The sequence below is a fragment of the Centruroides vittatus genome, unplaced genomic scaffold (assembly GCF_030686945.1).
Source record: "Centruroides vittatus isolate TY-2023 unplaced genomic scaffold, ASM3068694v2 contig_474, whole genome shotgun sequence".
Lineage (NCBI taxonomy): Eukaryota > Metazoa > Arthropoda > Arachnida > Scorpiones > Buthidae > Centruroides > Centruroides vittatus.
In genome coordinates, this window is record NW_027122266.1 from 4,466,238 (window position 1) to 4,491,595 (window position 25,358).

A 25,358-nucleotide genomic window follows, 5' to 3' on the forward strand; every position below is an offset into this window, starting at 1 on the left:
TAAATAATCGATATCGAATGGATGTGAACATCTATGTTTTTCGAGCGGAAGTCTTGTTAAAATAATAAACTTTTTTGCTGTTTATTCTTTAAAAATAAGATACGTAAGAAACGTATTTCTACTTTGATATTTATAATTATTCAAAGCTTACGATCTTTGCAATAAAAAATGGATTGGAATATTTTTAATTTTGATTCTTAAAACGTCTTTGGCTCTTTCAACAGATTATTAGTGTTATTTCAATACTCACAAATTGTAATTTGAAAATAAAACTAAAGCCATATTAATTTTTTTATATTTTCAAAAAATAAATGCGTTGAATATTGCTAATACGATGATTTACTTTATGGTCAAGAAAAACAACTCTTGCAAACATATCCAATTTACAGGCCAAGTTTGAAAACGTGCGACTTTTTTTATTTCCAGCACTAAAACTGAATTGAAGACTATCTAATAACACTTTTAAAAGTTTCTATATAATTTAAGCACGTAAGAATTCTTTCAATGTTTAATCATATCTGTGGATTTGAAAATCGCATTGCAAGACCAGATTAGATATTTTAATTTTTACTGTTTGCAATGTTAATTTGTTGTTTACAATTTGCTGTTTCAATGTTTACAGCAGTGGTTCTCAATCTTTTTGAAGTCGGGGAACAATAAACTTTCACATTTTTTTCCGCAGAACACTTACATCAACTTTAAAGCAGGAGTGGCAAACCTTTTTGAAATCAAGCGCACTCAGTCTAGTAGATGACGACATTGGCGCTTGCTAATTACATTCCCATACAAAAATTATTTTACATTGTATTCCCACCTGTTTTGTTATAACGAACTGCCATAACGGAAAAGTCGTTAGGATCGGCCGTTGGAAACGACCGTTAGGAACTTCCGTGGGAAGAACCGTTAAGTTTCGAATCGTCAACCATCGGACGATTGGCCGGCGGGAAGTGACCGTTGGCGGCCGTTGCGGGAACATTCAAATTTGATTGGAGCAGGGTTCGAACGCCGTCGACTATTTAAGCTCGTATCGACGTTCGGATGGGATGGTGTGATCGTATCGGAGGTGATCGGATCGGATCGGATCAAGGGAGATCGTCGTTATCGAGGTGCTAACTAACTCTCTCGTTGGAAGTTACGTGTTTGTGTACGAACTTGTTCCTGACTCGGAGGTTTTGTTAATTACAAGTCTGTTTGTTCGTAAGGAGTTCTTTCGACGAATTTGTACGGGAATAGTCGGTTGTTGTTGGAATTAGTGTTGTGCATATTTAATTGTAACTCTAATTTGGATTATTTTGTACATTTACTGTAAATATAAAATTTGTGTTTTTCGTCAAACCGACTGAGTGGTTATTTTGAACATTACTGGCGCAGTCTCGACAGGATATTTTGGATACTTTGGATTACGTTGGATTATCCTGGATTACACTTCAAAGAATCGGAAGAACTGAGCTACGACAGAGAAGCAGACGTACGTACAGAGCATCACCAGCAATTAGACCCAGGTAAATTTTTTGTTTCTCGCTAGCACACAGAGATGCCCAGACGCGCGAAATCGCGGCAGCTAGAGGCTAGAGAGTGGGAGGATGACAAGCAGGGAATGGCGCGTAGGACAAGCAGGTCGAGTCGCGAACTCGAAGCACGTAGGTTACGGGCCGAGATCGCAAAAATCAAAGCAGAGATGGCGAACAAAGCCCAGGCAGCAGAGGCGAGAAGAGCGGAAATTGAGTCAGAGACGAGGAAAGCAGAGATAGAGTTAGAACAACTTAAGTTACGGCTGGGGATCACCGGAAAATTAGACGATACGAAGCGGCAGGAACAGCAAACACGATCCGAAGGACTTAAAGTCGAGAGGAACCGCGACTTCGGGGATAGAATTAGCTTGTCGGGAAAAAAGCCGCAGGGGGAATTAGATAGGCCAAGGGAAACTGACCGGCAGAAAAGAGGGTGTTCTGATAGGCGGGTAGACGATGAGGCCGAACGCATGCGACCCAAGGCAGCGGACCGCGTGGTGGTGGAGGTGAGAGCATCCAAACTCTCTTGCCCACCGGGGAGCGGGGAAGCAAAGGATCGGGTCAAGGCAATGCGGGGAGAAGGGAGGCCCACGTACGTAGCCGGATCGAGGACGGGAACCGCTGGGGTCAGGGTGGCCAAAGTCCCCATGCTAAGAGTAGAAAGTAGGCGCAGCTCACAGGTAGACCGGGACATTAGGGAGCCTAGTGGAGTCGCGGCAAGACGAGAGGAGGCAGTTCATAATATCCAACCCGAAGTTGGGAGGTCGCTGAAGGAAGCTGAGACAGTAAGCGGCAGAAATGGTCCCCCAGTTAAGGACGTTTCGGGAACGGAAGCGTCGGGGTTAAGGGAGTCATGGGTCCCTAAAGCGGTGACGGGAACGAAGGAGGAAAGCCAACTCGTTGGAGCCTTCGGTCACCAGGTAGAGGCAGGCGTAGCGTCAGTGCCACTTGGATTGTGGGAGGAAGGACGCGAAGAAACGCCGGGATCGGCACGGGTGACGTGTGCGATCACCAATAGGTTAGGGAAAGCGACAGACGCACTCTTAACGGAAAGGGACTTCCGAGCGCTGGTAGAAGCGAGAGAGAAAGCGGATTCCGAGGCAAGAAAAAGGGAATTAGCTGAGGAGCAGAGTATATTAAGTGCGGTAGCGGGGATGTTCGTGGAAGCGAGCGAGGCGGTTAAACGAGAGCCGCCCGACGACAAAAACCGGGGGATGGTCATAGGACCGCTTGACCAGACACAAGAGCGGCAGCGCACGGCCCAGTGTGAGCGGAGGGCGCAGTCTGAGCAAAATAAAGCAGGGGACGCGACTCCTATTGCGAGGAGATATTCCGGTAGCGAATCGGATAGCCGAAGCGAACGACCCGCCGCGAACAGGAAACTGGAGGGCGAGGACGCTGATGAAGGGAGGCCGGGAGTCAGAGCAGTAAAGAATGGGGTAGCTGGGACGCCTCAGGGTCAAAATTGTGGCGTCGGGGAAATAATCGACTTGGGAGATATCGGCCGGGAACCCGCGACGCAGTTGGCGCAACACGCCGATGACCAAAGACGAGCGATCGGGGAAACTAGCGAACCGCTGCTAGGGTTACCGAATACGACACGGGATGAGCCTCTGGATGCTACGAAGGAGTGTCATTCCGTGGACGACTTGGCCGGATTGATTGGGCAACAGGCGAACGTGATCTTGGCGACCGTCACTCGGGTTCAAAGAAAACACAGCGGTGAAGAGACCCGGAGGTCTCGGGCCACGGCGGGCGCGGCCAGTGGCCAATCGGAACCACCCACACACGTGCTAAGTCCGGAGGGAGGCATATCGCCGGTCCGGAAAACGACGGACAACGGTCACAACCGAGCTCGCGGTAAGAAACCCAAATTCCGTGAGAAGGGCCGAGCGACATCTGGTGACCAACAAAACCGGATGACGCGCCGAAGGCGACGGGGACGACCTCCTCGTAGGGGGACCCGCGCGGATAGGTCTCGGGGATCCAAGGGGTCCTACACCATCGCGAGGCATCTCTGTGCGCGGGTTATAGCGAGTTTGCCCGGTTGTACCGGAGGTAAGGGTCAGTCCGCACCAACGGACATTTGTAAAATTGCTGAGTGTTGTTGGATCAAACAGGCTTGGGCTAAGCTCAGTTTGATCCTTGGCCGCGGAGGTGTAAGGTATGGAATCGCCAAGACGCGCGATTCCCACCTGTTTGTTATAACGAACTGTCATAACGGAAAAGTCGTTAGGATCGGCCGTTGGAAACGACCGTTAGGAACTTCCGTGGGAAGAACCGTTAAGTTTCGAATCGTCAACCATCGGACGATTGGCCGGCGGGAAGTGACCGTTGGCGGCCGTTGCGGGAACATTCAAATTTGATTGGAGCAGGGTTCGAACGCCGTCGACTATTTAAGTTCGTATCGCGATCGGCTGGGATGGTGTGATCGTATCGGAGGTGATCGGATCGGATCGGATCAAGGGAGATCGTCGTTATCGAGGTGCTAACTAACTCTCTCGTGGGAAGTTACGTGTTTGTGTACGAACTTGTTCCTGACTCGGAGGTTTTGTTAATTACAAGTCTGTTTGTTCGTAAGGAGTTCTTTCGACGAATTTGTACGGGAATAGTCGGTTGTTGTTGGAATTAGTGTTGTGCATATTTAATTGTAACTCTAATTTGGATTATTTTGTACATTTACTGTAAATATAAAATTTGTGTTTTTCGTCAAACCGACTGAGTGGTTATTTTGAACATTACTACGACATTGGCGCTTGCTAATTACATTCCCATACAAAAATTATTTTACATTGTATTGATTTTTCTTTTGCAACAATTTTTCATTGTATATTTGTTTTATCGCAGAAAACTTGAAGTGGCTTCACGAAGCACCCGTGTTCCGCTGACAACAGATTGAGAACCACTGGTTTGCAGTACTACTGTTGACGTGTTTTATTATTTAAATACGTTTGAACATTTGAAAATGAATTAAATTATTAAACATTAGTGATTTTGTTTTGGTGTTTTTCTTTGTTTTCTGCAAATCGTTCTAATGTCTTTGAAAGTAATATTGTTTTATAAGATATGAATAAGAGTGGAATAAAATAGAATTAAGGAAGATAATAAACCATTGTATAATAAGACTGGTTAGTCTGTAAATACTTACGCTGTAGTTCATTATCTTCAAAATGTTCTAAAATATCTTATTTAAAATGTCTCTTATAAAACTGTACACAAATTTAATTTAAGTTAAAATTTGTATAATAAAATTACAGTACTCAAAAAATTAACTAATGATATTACATTGTAAATAAATTGTAAATCTATAACTGTTATTATTCCCTTAATAAAATCTGTATTACCTGTAAATACCCTATTAATGTATTACCCTATTAATAAAATCTGTATTACCTGTATAAAAGGTATTTAGTACTATCCATAAACCATACTACAAATACATCCCACAGAAAGTATTGGAAAAACAACATGCACAAAATGTATTACGACAGAACCATAATCACACATAAAAGAATTTACCACAACAGATCAGATATCACACTCATTGACAAACACAATGAAATCACATACTGATTCCAAACACTCACAATGTACAAAACACATGCACTGAAAAAATCAGCAGGTACACAGAACTTGCCCAGGAAATAAGGCATCTGTGGAGGATGGATACTAGGGATTGCAATTGCTGGATCCCTCATCCAGCAATCCAGCTGGATCCAGCGCATTTTTCGGCCTGCTGGATCCAGCACCAAGTGCTGGATCCAGCGCTGCGGATCCGCAAATACTCAATTACTTTCTAAATAATGCCGCAAAAGTCTACGTCGACGCGTTGCCGTTTTGCTAACTATTAGACTGCTACTAATTACTTACTCACTACTTTACTAACACTAATAATTAAATTACTTATAAATAAACTATACTTTAATCAATCCAGCAAAATTTAATAAAATAATAACGTATTCAATCGCTTTTAACGATCTTCCTCAGTTACAAAAAAATACAACATTAACTATAGAACATAAAATGTGTTTGGAATAAATATAAAAAGAATAGTGCTTAATTACATCCCATTTTTTTTAAACAAGATACATAGATGTACTGCCAGGTCTAATAATTTTCGTATTGTATACCGACGTAATCCCACTGTTTTCAAACTTTTAAGAAACGATAAAAAGAAAGAGGATCGGAATTCAACAACGGGTATGTATTCGGTGTCTTTACACAACCAACGTTTCAATTCCAAGCTTGTTTATGTGGGTGCAACGATGCGCAGTTTAAAACAAAGGCTCAAGAGCACAAATATACAATCAGTAAGAACCTTGACAACACTGCGCTGGCATCATACGAAAGACAGAAGGATGTTAACGTCCAATGGGATCAAGCGGCAATTATAAAAACGACGACGAATAGGCAAACGGTCAAACATCTTGAGAGATTGGAAATCTGCAAGGCGCACATGACAACTGGTTGTATAAACCATAGAGATGCGGACTCATTGTCTACCATGTGGAGATCCTTTTACATTAATTAATGTTATTAACGGACAATGCTGGTTTCGTTGGATCTTATATACAGGGTGTTTTTTTTTTATAAACTGACGGTACTCAGAGACATCTGTAGAGCAATCTAACAGCCAGACTGTCGCCAAATTTGGGAGGGTGATCTAAGGACGACATGGGAAAGAGATTCCGCGAAGAAAAAAGTAGTACCCAAATTTGCCGGTAGGGGTGGATTTGGCGCTGTTGTAGCAAAACAGCTAAGAATCTGCATAAAATCCAGCTGCAATTAACAAACACACGAATGAATAATCAGACAGCAGTTTCAGTGTAATAACAAAAGTTTAATTAATCAGCAAATAACCTTCTCCCTTCTTCAATGTGATCACCGTTCTGCTGGACAACTCATTGTATCCTGAACACCGTGTTCTCTATGGCCGAACGTAACATGTCCGCAGGAATGTTCATCACAGTTTGAGGAATGTTGTCCTTCAAAGTCATCAAGTTTGGGACACTACCAAGATAGACCTTGGACTTTAAGTAACCCCACAGGAAATAGTAACATGGGGTTAGATCCGGGGAGCGAGGCGGCCATGTAAGTGGAAAAAAGCGACTGATGACCCTTTCTTCAGTGAAGTTCTGGTAGCTTTTTCGCTACAACAGCGCCAAATCCTCCTCTACCGGCGAATTTAGGTACTACTTTTTTTCTTCGCGGAAGATTCCGCGAAGAAAAAAAGTAGTACCTAAATTCTACCTCTTTTCCATGTCATCCTTAGTCACTCTCCCAAATTTGGCGACAGTCCGGCTGTTAGATTGCTCTACAGATGTTTCTGAGTACCGTCAGTTTAGAAAAAACACCCTGTATATATTTTTTCCGCTATTTATTTTGTTTATTTATCTATATTTTGTCCGTTTGGGCGTTTTCCGTTAATTTTTATATTTATTCCGAACACATTTTATGTTCTACTGGTATATTTAATGTTCTATTTTTTTGTAACCGAGGAAGATCGTTAAAAACGATTGAAAACGTTATTATTTTATTAAATTTTGCTGGATTGATAGAGGTGTAGTTTGGCCGGATGGCCGAGCGGTAAAGGTGGCAGCCTACCGCTCTGGGGGACCCGGGATCGAATCCGAACGGGTCGAATAATCCCCAGGAATTTTTCGGGGGGTGGTCCGTTCGGATATGTCGGGCCCCGTCCCTCACCACCCGGTCGCCCCATTGTGGGCCTGGCCGAACCCATAATGGGCCTACTAAAAGAGGCTCTCTTAGTGCCCACAGGGCGGAAAGAGTTAAAAAAAAAAAAAAAAAAAATATGTAGAGCCTATATATGAAAACTGGTAAGACTGGTAGCCACTTAGCCACTGATTATCCGTCCTTACATTATTATAATACATTAATATAAATTAATCAGTAGAATTACCTTTGCTATTATTTAACTTAAAGATTACATTATAATTATAATCTAACTAAACATTTGAAGTTAATTATCTCTATCTCAAGTGTTAAACCGAATCAAACTTAAGTTTACTACCTAAATGTGTAAGAAGTTTTACTGATTTATAGTGACCAGTCTAAATAATAAAAGTTTCTTAAGTATTTTTTAAAAAAATGTTTTATTTATTTCATTTAAAAAAACATAAATTGCAGGATAGATAGATAGACAGATAACACTTTATTGCACCAAAAATACATCCACTCTGGATCCGCGCTGGATCCAGCTAGAATGATTTCAATCCAGCAAAAATCCAGCTGGATTCAAAACACTGCTGGATTGCAATCCCTAATGGATACAGGGGCGGATCTAGAATTTTCGGGCCCTAGGGCTTATTGAAGTCTAATGGGGCCCCAGTTTTGGCACCTCACACTAAGTAATTTTACTATTTCTGTAGCTTTTTCTCTCACTGTTTTTTTTCCTCCTTGCAAAGAGGTGCATTTCCATTGCCTTTTAAGTCAGGTTGGCTATTATTATTATTCTCCTTATAGCATTCGAAATCGAGCCAGTGTATTTAAAATTGCAACTTGGTAACCTGACCAATTACGTTACATTGATTACAATAAAACAAATAATACTATAAATTATCATTACATTATTAATATTCACTAATTTTTTACTATACGATAAGTGCTCATTGTTAATGAAAAAGTATTAAAAATTTATGACAATAATTCAATTTTTGTGGGCCCTTGATACTTGGAGGCCCAGCGCTTAATCCCTATTAGTTCCTATATAGCTACTTGCCAGTGTGTCTCGTTGCCGTAAACGAATAAAATCAAACCAACCTAGTTATCTGAATTTTTTTATGGAAATAATTTCATAAATTTCAGACAAAAATGAACCAATTGTTTGAACAAATAACCATTTTTTTCACTTATAAACTCAATGTTATTGCTTGTAAACAGAGGATAATATGTCAATACAGTATAATAGGAAAATAATTATTATAATCCAATATAATAGGGAAATTAACTTGAATATATCCTCCATTTAATAGGGAAAAAATTCGACTTTTTCGCAGATATGCGCAATTTGGCAAGACCAATTAGTGACGAAGCCGGAATTTTGAAATTCGATTTTTGGGACGAGATGTTCGAGGTGAAAGTTCTCCATGTAAAGTCTTCGGACGATTGCTGCTTGTATGTTGGTCGAGTACAACGTGTCTATCGAGTTTCCGATTATTGTCAACTTATATTGATATATGCCACAATTTTTTATTTTGATTTTTACGACGGGCTTTAATTAATATGCATGGCCTATGGCCGCACATGTGCGATTTAACCGATTGCTGCAGGTGGTAGGCAGCTATCTGCAGGTGTTGATATTTTAAACTTTCTTGACATTTTTCTCGGATATGATGTTGGACATGCACATCATTGACGAACTTTAGAGTTTTCAACTGCTTTAGAGTGAACGTTAGAAACGTGTCACCATATTTGTGTTTTCGTGTGAAACCGAAACAGAAAAAGCTCATTGGTGTTGAGCTCATTAACATATTTATGCGTATAAATATGTCAATGAGCTCAACACGCGCCAGTTTTGTGAGTTTGGATAGCGCATTGTAAAGGAATATGAAGCATTTTAGTTTTCAATACAAAAAACAATTATTGTCAGAAATTGGATGCTTGTATATCTTAAACTTTATCACAATTGTAATCCTGCTAATGAGGGGCATGATAGCCCGAAAGACAGATGTGAATCGATGTATGTGTACAGGTAGCTTAATAAAGAAAGTCTGTTTTCTTTAAGAACTTTTTTCTCAATTCTTGCATAAAAGCTTAAAACCAGTATAATTGTCCTATTAATAACTAATGTCCACGTTGACAAAATATATAATAAGGAAATAAAGGACAGTAAGGCAATAAGAATTATATCGAGCATTTATTACAACGCTAATTATCTGGTAAGCGCAGATAGATTCGGGTTCGGCATTGTAGGTGTTGTGTACACTTTGTTCCATGTAACAGAGAATTTGTGTTTCAGATAAGACTTTTGCTATGGGTTAATTTTTCACATTCCAAGGGGACATATTTTTTCGAAATGCTTATCTACCCACTGTGAAAAATTCAGCACTACTGCGGTTTCAAAAGTTCGATATTGAATGGCTCTCTCCTAGCTGCAGAAATCATTGCAACGCATACTCGTAAGGCATTTACAATGTTAGTGCGTTTAATCCTCTTTATATGCGCAAAATCTATATCATATCGGAAAAAAACTGGTTTCTTCGCTCTGTATAATAATGATAGTTTTTTTTTAAACTGACCACCTTGTTCACTAAAATACTTTAATTCAGTTTCACCTATTCATTTGCAGTATCATAATGGCGTGCCATCTATAAAGCTAAAGATTGACATATTGATGTTGAATAGGTTGAAATACCTATGCCTTTTCCAAATGAAAGAACTATAAATATGTTGAAGAAAATGTAGAAGATGCGCGATATATTAACATTTCAATATCAACATGTAACCTTACGCATATAGGCCTACTACTGGACTGTACTTTTAAATTAAAATGGTGGAGATGTCGACGTAGGCCTTTTTCATACTAACTGATTAAATTGCATTGATGGGGAAATACAATGCAACACATTAGGAATATCCAAAGGATATGCCTCTCTAGAAGTATTCTATGAGATATTGATCCATCACCAGGAGTTAGAAACGTCAAGAAACCCGTAAAATTCCACGTGGGCAACGATTAGCCATTTTATACTGTACACATTATATTATAAAATTGTGATTTATACTGATACTTTATGCAAAATACATTTACACAAATTGACGAAACGTTGCTTTAAGAAATTTCATAAATTGACGCACTTTCAAATAATTTTAACATAGTTGCAATTCGTATTCATATAAAGTAATGCACCGTCCAGGAAATAGTTACCAATAAATTTAAATTAGTTGGATAAATCCCAGTCAAATGGATTATATTTCAGTAATATCTTTTCTCGCAGATTTACAACTTATACAATTATGGATATTGCTACATATTGTGTTATTGGTGAAAGTTCAACAAGTGAAAATTGTATTCAGTTGGAGAATAAGAAAACCATTATTAAAACCATTATATTAATTTATATTAAAATTGTATACGTCTAGAAAACATTTTTTAAAATCAAATACAGTTTAGTAACTTCAATACGTATTTAAATTTTGGCAAGTCAGATGGATTGCCAGGTAGATAGGACGTTACACTATTGCTCTGGGTGACTCGGAATCGATTTCCGGTTTGTTGGGAACTCCCAGAAATTTTTGCGGGTGGTCTATGTCGGATATGTCGGACCTTCTCCCTCACCCGGTCATCCCTAGACGAATTCACGATAATCTTGAGAAAAAATCTCTTAGGACCCACAGGACGGAACGATTAAAATAATAGAAGAAAATTTTGGTAGTTTGTCATAGAATATACTCATAGAATGAAATTATTATTAATGAACAGTGAGATTGTGAGCTTAAAAATTTAGGCGCCTGTCATAGCCGAAGAAAATGCATCGCTGTCTGTATTTACGATCGATCTTAAAATAAAGTGAGAACAACTGTGTTTCTTTGTCTAGTGTTAGTTTTATCGGTGACTGATGGCGATAGTGAAAGAAGAAATTATCCTTGCTATTATGTCTTTAAAAACCTACGAATGTAGATTTTTTCGATTTTTAAAAACATCTATGTCTATTTTTTAGACATAGTAAAATAAAGAAAAATAGTTCTCTTTCCTTAAATTTGTGCAGTTTCCAATAGATTAGACAGACTGCATTGATAGATTAAGGCAACACAAGAAGGACAATCTGCTGAAGCGCGATGAGAGGACGAGAGGATGTTCTATGGGAAACTGGCCGTATTTATTTGTTATACATGTGAAAAAAACCCGGAAAATTACGTGGCCATCCCGTTGATGAAGAACAAACCCACGACCAACTATCAGCTGTTAGCGTTTTATCCACTCAGTCCACTGTTGGGCATTTCACATTCGTTGTCCGATATTCGCCTCACTTTTCACTCTCTTTGCGCTGCGGGCACTAAGATGGCCTTTCTCCTGTGTTCATCACGTGTTCCATCAGGCTCTAACTAGAAACTATCGGTGATGAGAGACTTGGCCTAACATGTCCATGACAGACCGCTCTTCAAAAATTCCTGAGGTTTCTCGTTCAGAATTAGTCCTAGATCCCCAAGAATAAATAGGCTTACACGTTAGCCATCTCAATCATCCGGCCATCGCTTTTTCGCTTTTCTATTTGATCAAATTTTCGTATTCTTACACGCACGTAAGAAGCAGCAGAGCGATGAGAGAGAAAGCCTGAAAAATCGGAGCTGAAATCTATTGAAACTTTGTAAGAATCAATTTGGATAAAGTTTATTCAGGTGTACAATGAATTAGAGACAAGGGACGACATGTTCGGGACAGATCATCTCCCGTAAACCCTGTGGAGTTACTCTAAGATTCGATTTCAGCTTTTAATTGCCAAAGTAATTTGATATTTATTAATCAGACTTTTACTTTATTCAAGTTTATGTACACAGCACATCAATAAATGAAAATATAAAATGAATACATTTTACTTGAATCTCAGTTACATAAGCTTTATATAAAAGAAATTCATTTTAATTTAAATGTTTTAATTATTTCCTTTGATTTAATTATCTTGACAATTCGAATAAATAATTATAAAATTTCAATTTTTAATATAATTTAGATGAATTTTCTATTTACAACTCTTGCTTATTAACTGTATATAATATTTATATGAATATGATCTTCTCTGTTTTTTAATTAACATTATTTTATGAAAAATAATTTAATAAGGAGAAATAATTGTATTAAATTACTTACAATGTATTTCATAGCGAGAACAGCAAATTAAAAGACGACAACGTAAAGTGATCCAGTCACAGAGCAATCGCAACAATGGAGAAAGTTACAAATTTCCTTTTTCTTGCATCAATATTTATAAGAGGAGCTGTAAGTTACAACTATAATGGCGACTGAAACAGAAGACCTTACTTTTCTCCAAATTTCGCACCAACAGAAACCCCAAACATTCCGTTGTATATGAGAAGTTGAGCATATTCACGTCAGACCTCGAAACTCAGGCCAGAATTAAGCGACGGAAACTTGCTGAGAGTAAGTAAAAGTAAAAAAATAAAAAATAAATTATAATTTATATATCAATTGTTTACGAAAGTTACAAGAAATTAATCGTGAATTTCTGTTTTAATTTGAACAGCTTTAGCTAAGACGGCCGTAAATTTAGTGAAAGTAATTATGACACTGTTTCTTCCACAAGAACGAGATGAAATAGATAAGATGTATGAAAACATTTAAAAAAACTCTTCCAGCAAGATCAATGAATAATTTTACATCAAAAATCTGTTAGAGTATAAATTTACGATAGAATATTTTAAAAATAATTATTATTGATCTTGTTCATAAAGATGTAGACTCTGAGACTGAAATTTGCTATTATTTTTAGAGATGATTTATAAGAAATTATTATTATTTACGTTACTAATAACTGATTACACTGCATAAAATAAAAAATTTTATTAAAATTCTGTAATTTTTAATGTAAAAACCTGTTCAAAATAATGAAAACGTGGTATTTCATACACTAAGTTTTAAAAAATCAAATTTTTAACAAATTCTTTTTTAATGCGGGTTCAGTATGGAACTGAACATTGCAAATGCAGCAAATATTGAAATATTTTAAAGAAGTAATTCTACGTATACAAACAAATTAATTTTCTAATCGACTAACGAATTAACATAATATAATATTCTACATTCTTTAAGATTGTGTCATTTCTAAAATGATTTTTGTAAGAACTTATGTATTTCAACAAGTTTCAATTTTTAGGAGTAGAAATTGTTCGGGTTTATTCTAAAAATAAAATTATCTATCGGAAAATCTTTCTTTCGCAAATTACTTATCACAAAAAGAGAATACTCTAGAAAACAAAAAGGAATTCAACTTTTTCTTATAAACTCAGCTTCAGAAATTGTAATTTAAATTTGCATAAACTTTATATTTAGAAAAATCCATTGTCATTGTTATATTTTGTGTAAAATGCATGTGTTTAGGTCCAAAATTAATTAAAATTTTAATTTTTGTGTCTGACTTTTTAATTTTTATATATAATAGTTTTTACTTTCTTCTCGATACTGGATTGTGAGAAAACTCATTTGCCAAAAGAGAACAAAAACAGAACTAAATAAAACAGAAACTTATGAGTTTTATTTAGCTCTCCAGATATGCATGAGACTCTGAGATGATCGTTTTGCTCTCGAGCAGAACAACCTAATGAATCTTTTTGAAAAATAATACACTTAGTATAAAAACAATATCTCCGCTACGATTTCAGGAATCAGCGATTTTAAATGAGCTGTCATCCAAGATCAGTTATCTGAGCCTGCTTTTTACTAGCCAACCACTCTCATTACAGACATAGAAGTTAGCAGAACCCTTCATGAGTCTGATTAGTAAAAACACACCTCTGAATGTTCAGTTAAAAACTGCTGAAATGGAATTTTAGTCATCAAAATATTTATTTATAAAAACATTAAGTAAATAATTGAAAACTTAAATTGGATTTAGGTTGGTGGAATAAGGCAACGCTCACATAGGCGATCTACCAAGGAGGAGAATCTAGAGGAATTTTTATGGGAAACTAGTTGTATTTAGGTGTTAGGCACATGAAAAAAACTGGAAAACTTTATGAGAATAGTCCGTTAGTGAAGCGCCAACCCCCAACCAATTACTAGTGTTCAGTGGTTTAACCACTCGTCCGGTAGTGGGAAATACTATTATGAATATGGTACATTACGCTTTTTTATAATATAACGTGTTTTCAAGAAAAATATTTACGTAATATAGAATTATTAAATTAATTTGCGGATGTATGTTCGATTGCCAGAATTAAAAATAATAAAGTCAGATAATTCGCTGTGTTACAGCAATCAAAATTATAAAAAATGTTATAATTTTTTGGTCCTTGAAGCAACATGCTTATACTGTACAATAAATGATGTTTGTTTCAGAAGTACAAGGGATTATTAATACGGATGTGTCAGAGAGACAAATCCTTTTTCTTCACGTTTTCCACCAATTTTATCATCAAATACGATACGATCGATCGATCGATACAGAACCAAGGATCTTTATTTAGGAAAGATCATCGGTTTCACTCTGTATAAAAAAACTTTTTACTTGGTCTACTCGCCGAAATATTAGAGGGGTTAGTCCTATTTTAGGTGACGAGAAGTTCAGAATTTTTTTATGTATAGTCTGTTCTGTATAGAAAAGTGGTTTTAGTGCCAACAGGACGAAAATATTTAAAACTGAAAGATTTTCTACAACTTATCTTTATACGAGTAAGTTGTAGAAACATTAAAACTGTAAGAGGTTGACGAACAGAATGCAACAGATTGTAGGTTGTATACTTAGAGGTCTTTCGTTTGAAATGCTTGTAAATCTGTAATTTAAAAAGTAAATTATCTTTTATTGGTAATTTTCCTAAACAGTGTTTGTCAAGTAGCCATTAAGGATTATATAAATATACATATCGTTTGACATCCCGAATCTTTTTAAGAACTTGTATTATTTATATAAGATTTTGATATCTTTTATAGCTTGATTTATAAAATTTTATGTATTGTACTGAAACATAATCTTTTGTTTCTAATTAATTTAAATTGCAATAGAATATAATTTACTACTTATTACTAAATTACACTCATAAAATAAAAATTATATATTAAATAAATATTTCATTTCTTTATTTCTATTAAATTCAATGAAAACATTTTGAACAAACAAATTTTTTACACTTTTTATAAAAATACTTTATTTACTTATGTAAATTAAGAATATTCTTATTTAATATTTGAGATAACATTATATAAATAATATAAATTAATAAATAGTTTTTGTTATTAGTTCGTTTACCTGAATGAAACAAAATTCTTATTTACTTTAAGGAAAAGTAGAAATTATTAGGAGATAGCTATTCAAATCTGTAGCTATATAGCAATATCTAATGATTGAAAAAGCTCAATAAAAGTCGAGAAAGGAACTTTCATTACAAACAAAATAAAACTGACTTAAGCTATTGTTTTAGCAATACTTCTTTTTTGTTTTAAAATTTATTTCAAATTACTTTTCTGACGTATTTATATGAGCTTTCGAATTATAGAAAAAGGAACAAAGATTTTCAAGAAAGTCTTTATTATTATAATTTTAAAGCACACGAATCTGTGGGTTAGTGATTAGACTTTTATACATACATATTTCATATACATATATATATATATACTAGCAGCAGATGAGCCCGGCGTTACTGGGCAAAAAGTAACGATAGCGAAAATTAAGATTATTGGATTATAGCCGATCTTACCCGTTTCCACCGGATGCAGGAATTAGGAATTAGGTCCCCCTTTCTTTCGAGACTAATTAAAGGATTTTTAGACGTGTCAAAAAATATGTTCGATTCCTCGCAAAAACATAAAAAATAGCATCTAAAATGATACAGTAGAAGCAGCGTTCTTCAGGGTAATGTTTAACCCTCTCCCTTTCCCCCACGGGGGAATTTTTAAAAATCCTTTTTTAGTGTGCATTTTCATGACGTACCCTAACTGTGTACCAAATTTCAACTTTTAACTCCGTACCGTTTGGACACTGCGCTTATCATTATTATTATGTTGGGTTTAGTGAATTATACTCGGTTGACACCGGTGGTTGTGTACTATGCCGAACCAGAGTCAAGGCAAAGCAACCAAAACAAAACTAAAATTAAATAAGTGTGTCTGTATTCAGGAATTTCCTAACAATGTGGCATGTATTCAATATAGTGGCCTTCTGTAGTGTGATGTATGTATTTCTATTCAATTCTAATGTTTCCAGACTTTTGTGTAGTGTGTGTAGTATCACACCTGTAGAAGAGAGAACAACAGGTACAAAAAGCACCTTATCCATCCCCACAGATGCCTTATTTCCTGGGCGAGTTCTGTGTACTTGCTGATTTTTTCAGTGCATGCGTTTTGTATATTGTGAGTGTTTGGAATGGATATATCTATAATGTATATGATTTTATTGTGTTTGCAATGAGTGTGATGTCCGGTCTGTTGTGGTAAATTGTTCTATTTGTGATTATGGCTCTATCGTAGTACATTTTGTGTGTGTTGTTTTCCAATACTGTATGTGGAATATATTTGTAGTATGGATTGTGGTTGTCTAATAATTTGCGTTTGTTTGCAAGCTCTTGGTGTATTATATTTGCTACTTGATTATGTCTGTGTAAATAATCTGTCTGTGCCAAGAGCTTGCAACCAGAGGTAATGTGTTGTATAGTTTCTGGCATGATGTGACATTTTCTGCATGTGTCATTTGTGAGTGTTGTACCTCTGAGTATGTGTTTTCTGTAGTTTTTAGTATTTATGACCTGATCTTGTATGGCAATCATGAATCCTTCTGTCTCCCCAAAAAGGCATCCTGAGCTAACCAGCTGTTTGAAGCAGTTTTGTCACAAAAATCTTGGGCCAGATCATAAGGATGCCTGCCATGGAGTACCTTTTGAGCCCACGATTGCTTAATGGTTATCCTTTCTATATGCTGTGTTCTGTCCGTATGATGTGAGTGTAAGTTTAATGGTGTGTTATTTGAGTCTGCTAGAGTTACTGCTTTATATAACTGTGATGTTTCTAATTTTTTGTAGAAAAACTCTTGCAGTAACTGTATTTGTTTGTAGTGACGGTTAACTATGTTAATCAGGCCACGTCCGCCATCTTTACGTGGAAGGGTTAATCTTTCTGTGGCAGATTTAGGATGATGTTGTTATGCTTAGTAAGTGTTGTTCTTGTTTGCTCAAGATCTGCGTGAATCCAATGTATAACTTCAAAAGAATATGTGAGTACTGGGATGACATATGTATTTATTACTTTAACTGTGTATTTTGCATTTAACTGTGTTCTGAGAATAGCATTTAATTAATCTACTTTGGTATTCCTTAATTAATCTCTGTATGTTTCGTTAGTTTGGCCTGTTGAAATCCTAAATTCTTGTAGAACTCGCCCTCTTCTATGGATTTAATAACATCTTTATTTCCAAGTACAAAAGCTTCTTTCTTCAGGACTCCTTTTTCTATCTGTTTTGCATTTGTCTAGGCCAAACTCCATTTGTATGTACTTGGTGTATGAATATATGATTTCTTGGAGTTGATGAAGTTAATTTTATGTGGATGCGTAAAGTTTTATGTGGTATGTCGTCCATGTTCATGAGATGTGACAGTGTAAGCTGTGTTGATTTTTCTTGTATGATATTGTAACCATATTGCGTGTTGTTTAACATGTTAGATAATGGGTTCAAAGGTAAACAGAGCCAGAGATTACTCAAGGAATCTCCTTGAAAAATTCTTTGCCTAATGAATATTTGGTTTTAGTTTGTTTGGAAGTGTTATGAATACTGAGATGTAGTGTTGTTCTCCGGTGCTGCGTTGTGTTTTGGAAAAATGCAATGAGCGATGGGGTATTTTGTAGATGCATAGAATATGTAGCAGTCGACTGTGTGGAACACTGTCGAATGCTTTTCTGTAGTCTATATATGCCATGTGTATGTTTTTGTGTTGTTTGTGTGCTTGCCGTAGAATGACTAAATCTATGAGTAACTGTTCTTTGCATCCCCTGTGGTTTCGAAGACAACCTTTTTCTTGTTCTGTAAGAATGTTGTGTTCTTCAACATGTATATTTTGTTTGCGATACAGGCCGTCAATAATTTGTAGAACGTTGGAAGACATGTAATGGTCTGTATTATGTGGGGTCTGTAGTATTGTCTTTTTTTTAGGTTTCATGTAGATGATGATGCCCTAAGTAAGAAATTTTGGCATGTTATGTGGATTGATGATGATGTGTGTTAAGTGTATAGCTAGTTCCTGGTGCAGTGATCTAAAGTTTTTGTAATTGTGAATGTTGTCTACACAGATATCTTCCAGTTGTGTGTTCTGTTAACAGTGTATTGTACATCGTGTATGTTTATTTCAGTACAGGGCATAGTTGGGATGTTGTGCAAATTTTTGTGACAGCACTGGACCAAGCGAAGACCAATATGTTGTGAGTTCTTCTTCTATTGGCGTGCCACTGTAATGTGTATGTGTTTGTTTTGTTACCAACGTACAACCATTGTGTTAGAATGTGGAAGATCTCGAGTGTGAGGGATGAGGAGCGACAGGTGCAACTTCTGTGGGCAAATTTGTCGCAAGATAGCGTACGGTGTCTGTATGCTTAATTAACATGCCCTATCATATGGTCTTATGTATCCAGGAAAGAGGTCATTTAATGTACGAAAGGTTGCTTTAAATTGTATTGTTGTTTTCACAAGTAATTGTGTTTATAATATTATAATCATTTTTTACGTTTGCACTAATAGAATTTCATTCTTAAGATTATCACGAGAGAAATAAAAGAAAATATTTGGAGCTATATATATACTTGATATCTAGAAGATAGTATTATTAGAATGTTCGTACTTACCATTTTAAGTTGGATGTATAATGTTTCAATAAAGCATTTGCTTTTTAACTCAAATATTCTGAATGATTAATAATTGTTACATAGCTGAATTTCTGTTTACTAGATTGCTTGTTTCCAGTAAATAACATAAATTTTCAATATTTCAGGGCTTATTTTCTTGTAAAAGAAAAATAAATATTTGGTTTGACAGAGTACTGCAACGCAACACGGACGATCTGTTTAGGTAATCTGGGCTTCCCGAGAGGACTTTCTACGGCCCTATTTAGGTGTTAGACACATGAAGAAAACTCAGAAAAACGCTTCATGGCTAGCCATAGACAAGACATGACGAATTGCTATTATTCAGTGGTTTAATCTACACGGCCATTGCTGGACAAAAAGAAAATATTTACCGGGTGATTATAAAATACGTATCTCTATTTGGAGCTGTCGGTAGCTTGAAGAAATAATCCAAATAAAACTAAAATTGACACACTTACTATGTAAGGAGGAAAAAAATAGAACAAGAAAAAAAATTGTCAATAGAGGACGCTATGGAGCCTGTTTTTTTTTCTTACTCTTTCCTCCCTGTCGGCACTAAGAGGGACTCTTTTTAGGAAGCCCATTATGGATTCGCCCACAATGGGATGGCTGGGTGATGACAGACGGAGCCCGTCATCTCCGAACAGACCAAGCCCGAAACATTCCTGGGGAATTTTCGACTTGTTCGGATTCGATCTCGAGTACCCTAGAGCGGTATGCTGCCACGTTGACCGCTCGGCCATCCGATTGAAGACACAGGCCTCAAACATCCGTTTGGGGCCTGTGTCTTCTATCGTTGTTGTAATGAAATGTTTACCATGGAGATGTATAAAATATAAGTGTTTTTAAAGATGGCATATTACAACTTGTGAGAGCATCATTACATTCCGCAGTTGAGCATGACATACCGGTATGAACCTAGAATACCGGTATGTACCATAGTCAGTGCAATGGACACGGCGGTATTGGAAACCTGAACTGAATCGTTAACGCCATGAGACAGCGTTAACACATTCACTGTGATATTTTCCAATAAATACCGGCATGCCATCAGTTTTTACACGTTAATTCTTTCTTCTTGTATTACACACTACATTTCAGACTTTATCGACTATCGGCATTATTTTTCTTGTTTAAATCCTTGCACTTCTGGTAAGTGGTAAAATGATAAGTGTACCAATTTTGGTTTAATTTGGGTTGTTCCCTCATGCTGCCGGCAGCTTCAAAAAGAGATACTTATTTTATAACTACCCGGTAAATAAATAATTTATCTAATCACTTAAAGTGATTTTCTTAAATTAAGCAGAATCTAAACAAAAACTTCTGAGATGTAAAAAAAATCACGCCAAATATATAATGTAGACGACGGACAATATTTTTCTTAGCAGTTTTTCTTTCGTAAACATAAACTTGAAGGCGAAAATGTGTCAATAGAAAATAATACAGATAAAAATCTTGTGGGTACCGCTTCCACGCACCGAAGAAAAACTGCTAAGAAAAATTTTGAACATTGTCTAAATTGTCATAAAATTTTTACCTAGAGTAATTTTTTTACATATCAGATGTTTTTGTTTAAAAATTGTATTTTTACGTCAAGACATAAGACGATGACGTACTGTATAATTCGGTCGCCGAGCTAATTAAAACTTGAACTGTTGTTATTCTGGATAAAATTTTGAATAAATTATCATTCTTTTCCATGCAATTTTATCATTATAATCATGAAATTAAGCGATAAAAGTAAAATAGTTTTGTTTGGAACCCGTGTGGACTTTAACTTATCGACCTGGAAAATCTTTCAGCATCTTACTGATATAGAAAAACACTTAAGTTTAAAATTTTAGATTTCTAGACCCAGTAGTTTTTTCTGTATGAGCAAAGGAAGAAAATTCAGCTTTTTGGGCAATTTTTGCACTTTTCAAGTTCTTATATTTCGGCAACCGCTTTATAGAAAATCTTGAAATTTTACGCACTACCTAAGAAAACAATTTTCTTTCGAACAAGATATTCGGAATTACTTCAGGTGTTTGAGAGCGGAGAAATCGACCCCCGAAAATCGGCAACTGTGATTCCTTTAAATAGTTTATCATTGACTTGTTCACTTGGCGGAGAGTTACTGCCGTGAAACCTGATAAAATTGTATTCAAACGTTTTATTTTATTTTATTTATTTATTTTTTGGAATGTCATTTTTAAAAATTCCAGAAATACATCAATAATTTTATACTGTATTTATTTCACATTACTACACATTTACCGTAATCTTCATGAATTTATTAGCTAAAAACAGAATAATTTAAACAGATAACACATTAATTATTTTAACTAAAACTGAAACATTTTATCTTCTACAAAATACCTTTTTAAGTATTTTCGAATTTGACATTTAGATAAAATTTTTATTTAGAATAGTATCTAATTATATGATAGAGTTAAAAACAATCTGTGATAATAAATAGTTGAAATCTTCGTATTGTTCTCAAAAAATAACATTGAGTAAAGTTTTAAAAATGCTAATTTTAAGATACTAATTTAATTCATAATTACCAGATTAATAGTTAATTGAATCAGATTAAAAATAATTTTTCAATAAGACTTTAGTAGGAGAAACTAAGAACGAAATATAATATGTTTAAATGCACAAATATATGTAAAGAATAAAAATACAACCTTAATGAAAAGAAAGAAAAATATTTAAATTGCTAATTGTGCGGCAATCGACCTTTTCAAAACGACTTAAGACAAGAATGAAGTAAATCATATTTAATTGCAATTTGCTTATAAAGTAAATATAATTAAATAATAATAAACATAAGTCTGTCAATTAAAATTTTAAAGGTTTTTGCTGTTACTATACTTGTTTATTTATATAACTCTTACTAAATGAAAATATATCTGCAACAACAAATACACCTACATAAAATAAGCGTTTACAATGGTTTGATTTAAAAACAATAATAAAATTTTATCTACATTATTATCGCAAATGTTGTATAATTACGATTTATTTTAAAACTTTCTGTAAATAGATATATGAGTGACAATTATAAATATAATTTTTGCTCAGTTACTTAAATTTACAAATTATTTCAAAATCATTTAAATATATATATAGTTTGAAAAATTATAGCTATTAGTTAAAAATAATTTATATAAAAATATAAATTATTCTGTAAAACGAGTAAAACTTATTAAAATCATGTCAATTGTAAGTATTTATGAATACATCATGAAAACCAGCAACGAGTTGAGCAACGTTCCGGACATTTAAAACTGGGCCTGTGCCACCGTTATATTTTTTTATTAAAAATTTTTATATTTTTAATTATTATAAAATGGTACAAAGCTTAATTTTAAAGGTAGTGATGGATTTTATAAAAAATTGTAAATGCTTATAACGAGTAAAATCATCATTAAGTCTAACCCAACTCGAGATATGACACACGATCCCTTTTATCGACTTACCTGTAACCATCAAAATTTAATAGCATCAATCATCTAATAGTGAAACCTCCCTGCAAAATTTCAGAAAATTTCGAGAGAAAAACAGGAGTTAGTAAGTTTCAAACAAGGTAAACAAAATCGTACCTCCCCCCATACACGTGATATAAGTTACTATATTATAAGTGCACTGAGGTTGTGGATTATAGTTTTAGATAATAATATTGATGTTGCGGCTGCATAAGAAAATATATATTCAATACAATACAATACAAATGTTAAATCCTATGAACATTTCTTTGGTAGCACTTTTTCGTAAGCTCTTTAAAATATACAATAAAATCTATGTAAACCGGAATAGCACGTTACCGAGTATTTTTCGGATTGTCAGGTTTCCGTTTTGAACAGGTTCTACTTTAACATAGAAAATCACTCCGTTCCGAAGAATTTTTTTGTTTAGGCTGATTTCATTTTTATCCAAGTATCGTTTTGGACAGGTTATACCATACACTATAAAATTTAAGTAAATATTTTATCTTTAACTTAACCAGAAGAAACAAAATTCAGAATCGGACAATTAATTACTGCACAAATTTGGGATTTATTTCCTGTGAACAATTCAAAATTCCCATTAAACATTTTATGTCCAGTTGCACGTTATAATATGCATTGATTGGATGTTTGTCGTCTGACACGAGATGTACAGTACGTATTGAGAAATTGTAATGAGTTAATGAGAAACTTAGACAGTTTCTCCGATGTTGAATGTACAGGATGATTCATACAGACCCGCATCCAATTTTTCATTGTACCTTGAATGAATGGAAACTGATGAGATTTTCAGGAAGCTTTCTATATTTCCACTTATGTTGAACATATCGAGTGCTGAAACTGGCAGCTGGATGGCAGCAGAAGCACTACTCAGTCTCCTTTTCTTTAGAGAAACACAACACTACTGCATATGTGCGGATTTTCAAAGAATTCGTTGAACAACATGATGATTTGGAAATGACGCAGTGTTACTTCGAGCAAGATGGATCAAGAACACATCGTTACACATCACAGAAATCAATGGCGACAATCCACAGCGTTTTTGAGAACCACTGAAATCTTCAAGAATCTGTGGCTGCCAGATTGTTTGATCTTACTAGCCCGGATTTTTTTATGGAGCTATCTTAAAGAGTGTAACGTAATAAACCACACATGATCGAAGTTTTAGGGAATAACGTTAGGAATAAAATGAAAAACATTGATGCATTTCATTCCTAACGTGCATTTTGGCAGCATTGACACACGTCATCTACAATATGCAAAACACGTCGACATGTGCTTGACAGAAGGCAGTAGCCACACGCAATATTTGTTGTGATGTGATGTGTTTAACGTAAGTTGGAGTACGCTTCCTGAAAATCGAATCGATTTCCATTTATTTGTTTATGATTTATAATAAAAAGTTTTGGTTCTGGTTTATATGAATCATCTTGTACAGAACATTACAAGGGTCTCAAATAATAATTTCAATAAAAATTACATTAATTTCAAACAGTAGCATTTTTTCGATTATTTAATTTATTATTATAAGTAGGCTATTAATTAACATTATAAAAAAAATTATTACACTTCGTGAGTGAAAAGAAGTTAGGCCTACAAGAAGAGGAAAATGGTGATTAGACATTTATTTCCCAAGAAGTTCATCGCCAGACAATTCTTCCCTAACAGTTCATCTTCAGGAAATCCACCCCCAGACAGTTCTAGTCGGAGAATTTATTCAAAATATACTTCAAGTGATTCTTTAAGTGAGTACTTCTCTCCAAAATTTTTTCCCAGGCATTCTTCTACCATAAATTTTTCTTCAAAATGTTATTTTCCAAAATAATCTTTTGCTATTATTTATTATTAACGGATTAATCATTTTTATTAATAATTATTTTTATTAACGGATTGTCACTAAATGCCGAATGCCGTGGAAACGACGTTTACTACCTCGTATATTAAACAGAGCGTAAAATTACATAGTCGGTCACATCCGCTATTATACAACATTTTTACCATACAACATTTTCGACTTATAAAAATTAATAATAATATTAATAGTAATGAATTAGTTCAATAGAATGTGAAAAACAGAAACAAAAGGTTTTATTTTTGCAAACTCTTAAGGCGGTTTTGCATCTATATTTGTAAAACTAATAAAATGATTTGTTCTAATGTAAATTATATTAAAAAAACAGATTCTCTGAAGATAAATTGTGTACACAATTCGTCTCTATAAACTTTATTTGTCTTAATTTCACACTGTTTTTAGAAAGAATTATGCAGACGGTAGAATAAGGGAAAGAATTGACCAAAACAACATCAGGAAATTACTTTTTAAAAATGTAAGGAAATATTATCTGGGAAAGAACTGTTCGTACTAACTGACTGGAGAAGAATTCTCCGAGGAGGAAATGCCTGGAGAAGAAATGTTAGGGAAAAATTGTCGGGGGAAAATGTCTGGAGAAGAAATATTAATGTGGGAAAGAATTGTCTGGACATGAATCGTCCAGGGAAAGAACTGTCCACTGAAAAATTACTTGGGTTCTCTAGTAACAATCGTCAAAGACGAATTCTTTGGGAAATAATTAACAGAAATCCAACAAAATGCAATATGTTTTCTTATTCCATTGTTTTTTGTGTTTTGTAGATAAGGCAAGTAAACTAACACTTTCGATTAATATTTATATTCGATAATGTTATGAAATAGACTAACAGTTTAAATAAATTATAGCGAACTTTTGAATAACACATAAAGATTAAGAATAATTAGGAAAGATCAGAAATGTTAAAAATTATATAATTGCTCGTACAAGAAAGTTGTTACAATCAATTACA

General features: G+C 35.1%; 1 protein-coding gene across 1 annotated transcript in view; it reads left to right on the plus strand.

Moving 5' to 3' along the window:
• The first annotated feature begins 1,678 nt into the window (after positions 1-1,678).
• Positions 1,679-25,358, plus strand: part of LOC136977743 (microtubule-associated protein 1B-like) — a 34,441-nt gene continuing 10,761 nt past the window's right edge. Inside the window, exon 1 of the mRNA XM_067273293.1 lies at positions 1,679-3,371. Coding sequence (XP_067129394.1) covers positions 1,679-3,371 — 1,693 coding nt within the window. The remainder of the gene's footprint in view (positions 3,372-25,358) is intronic.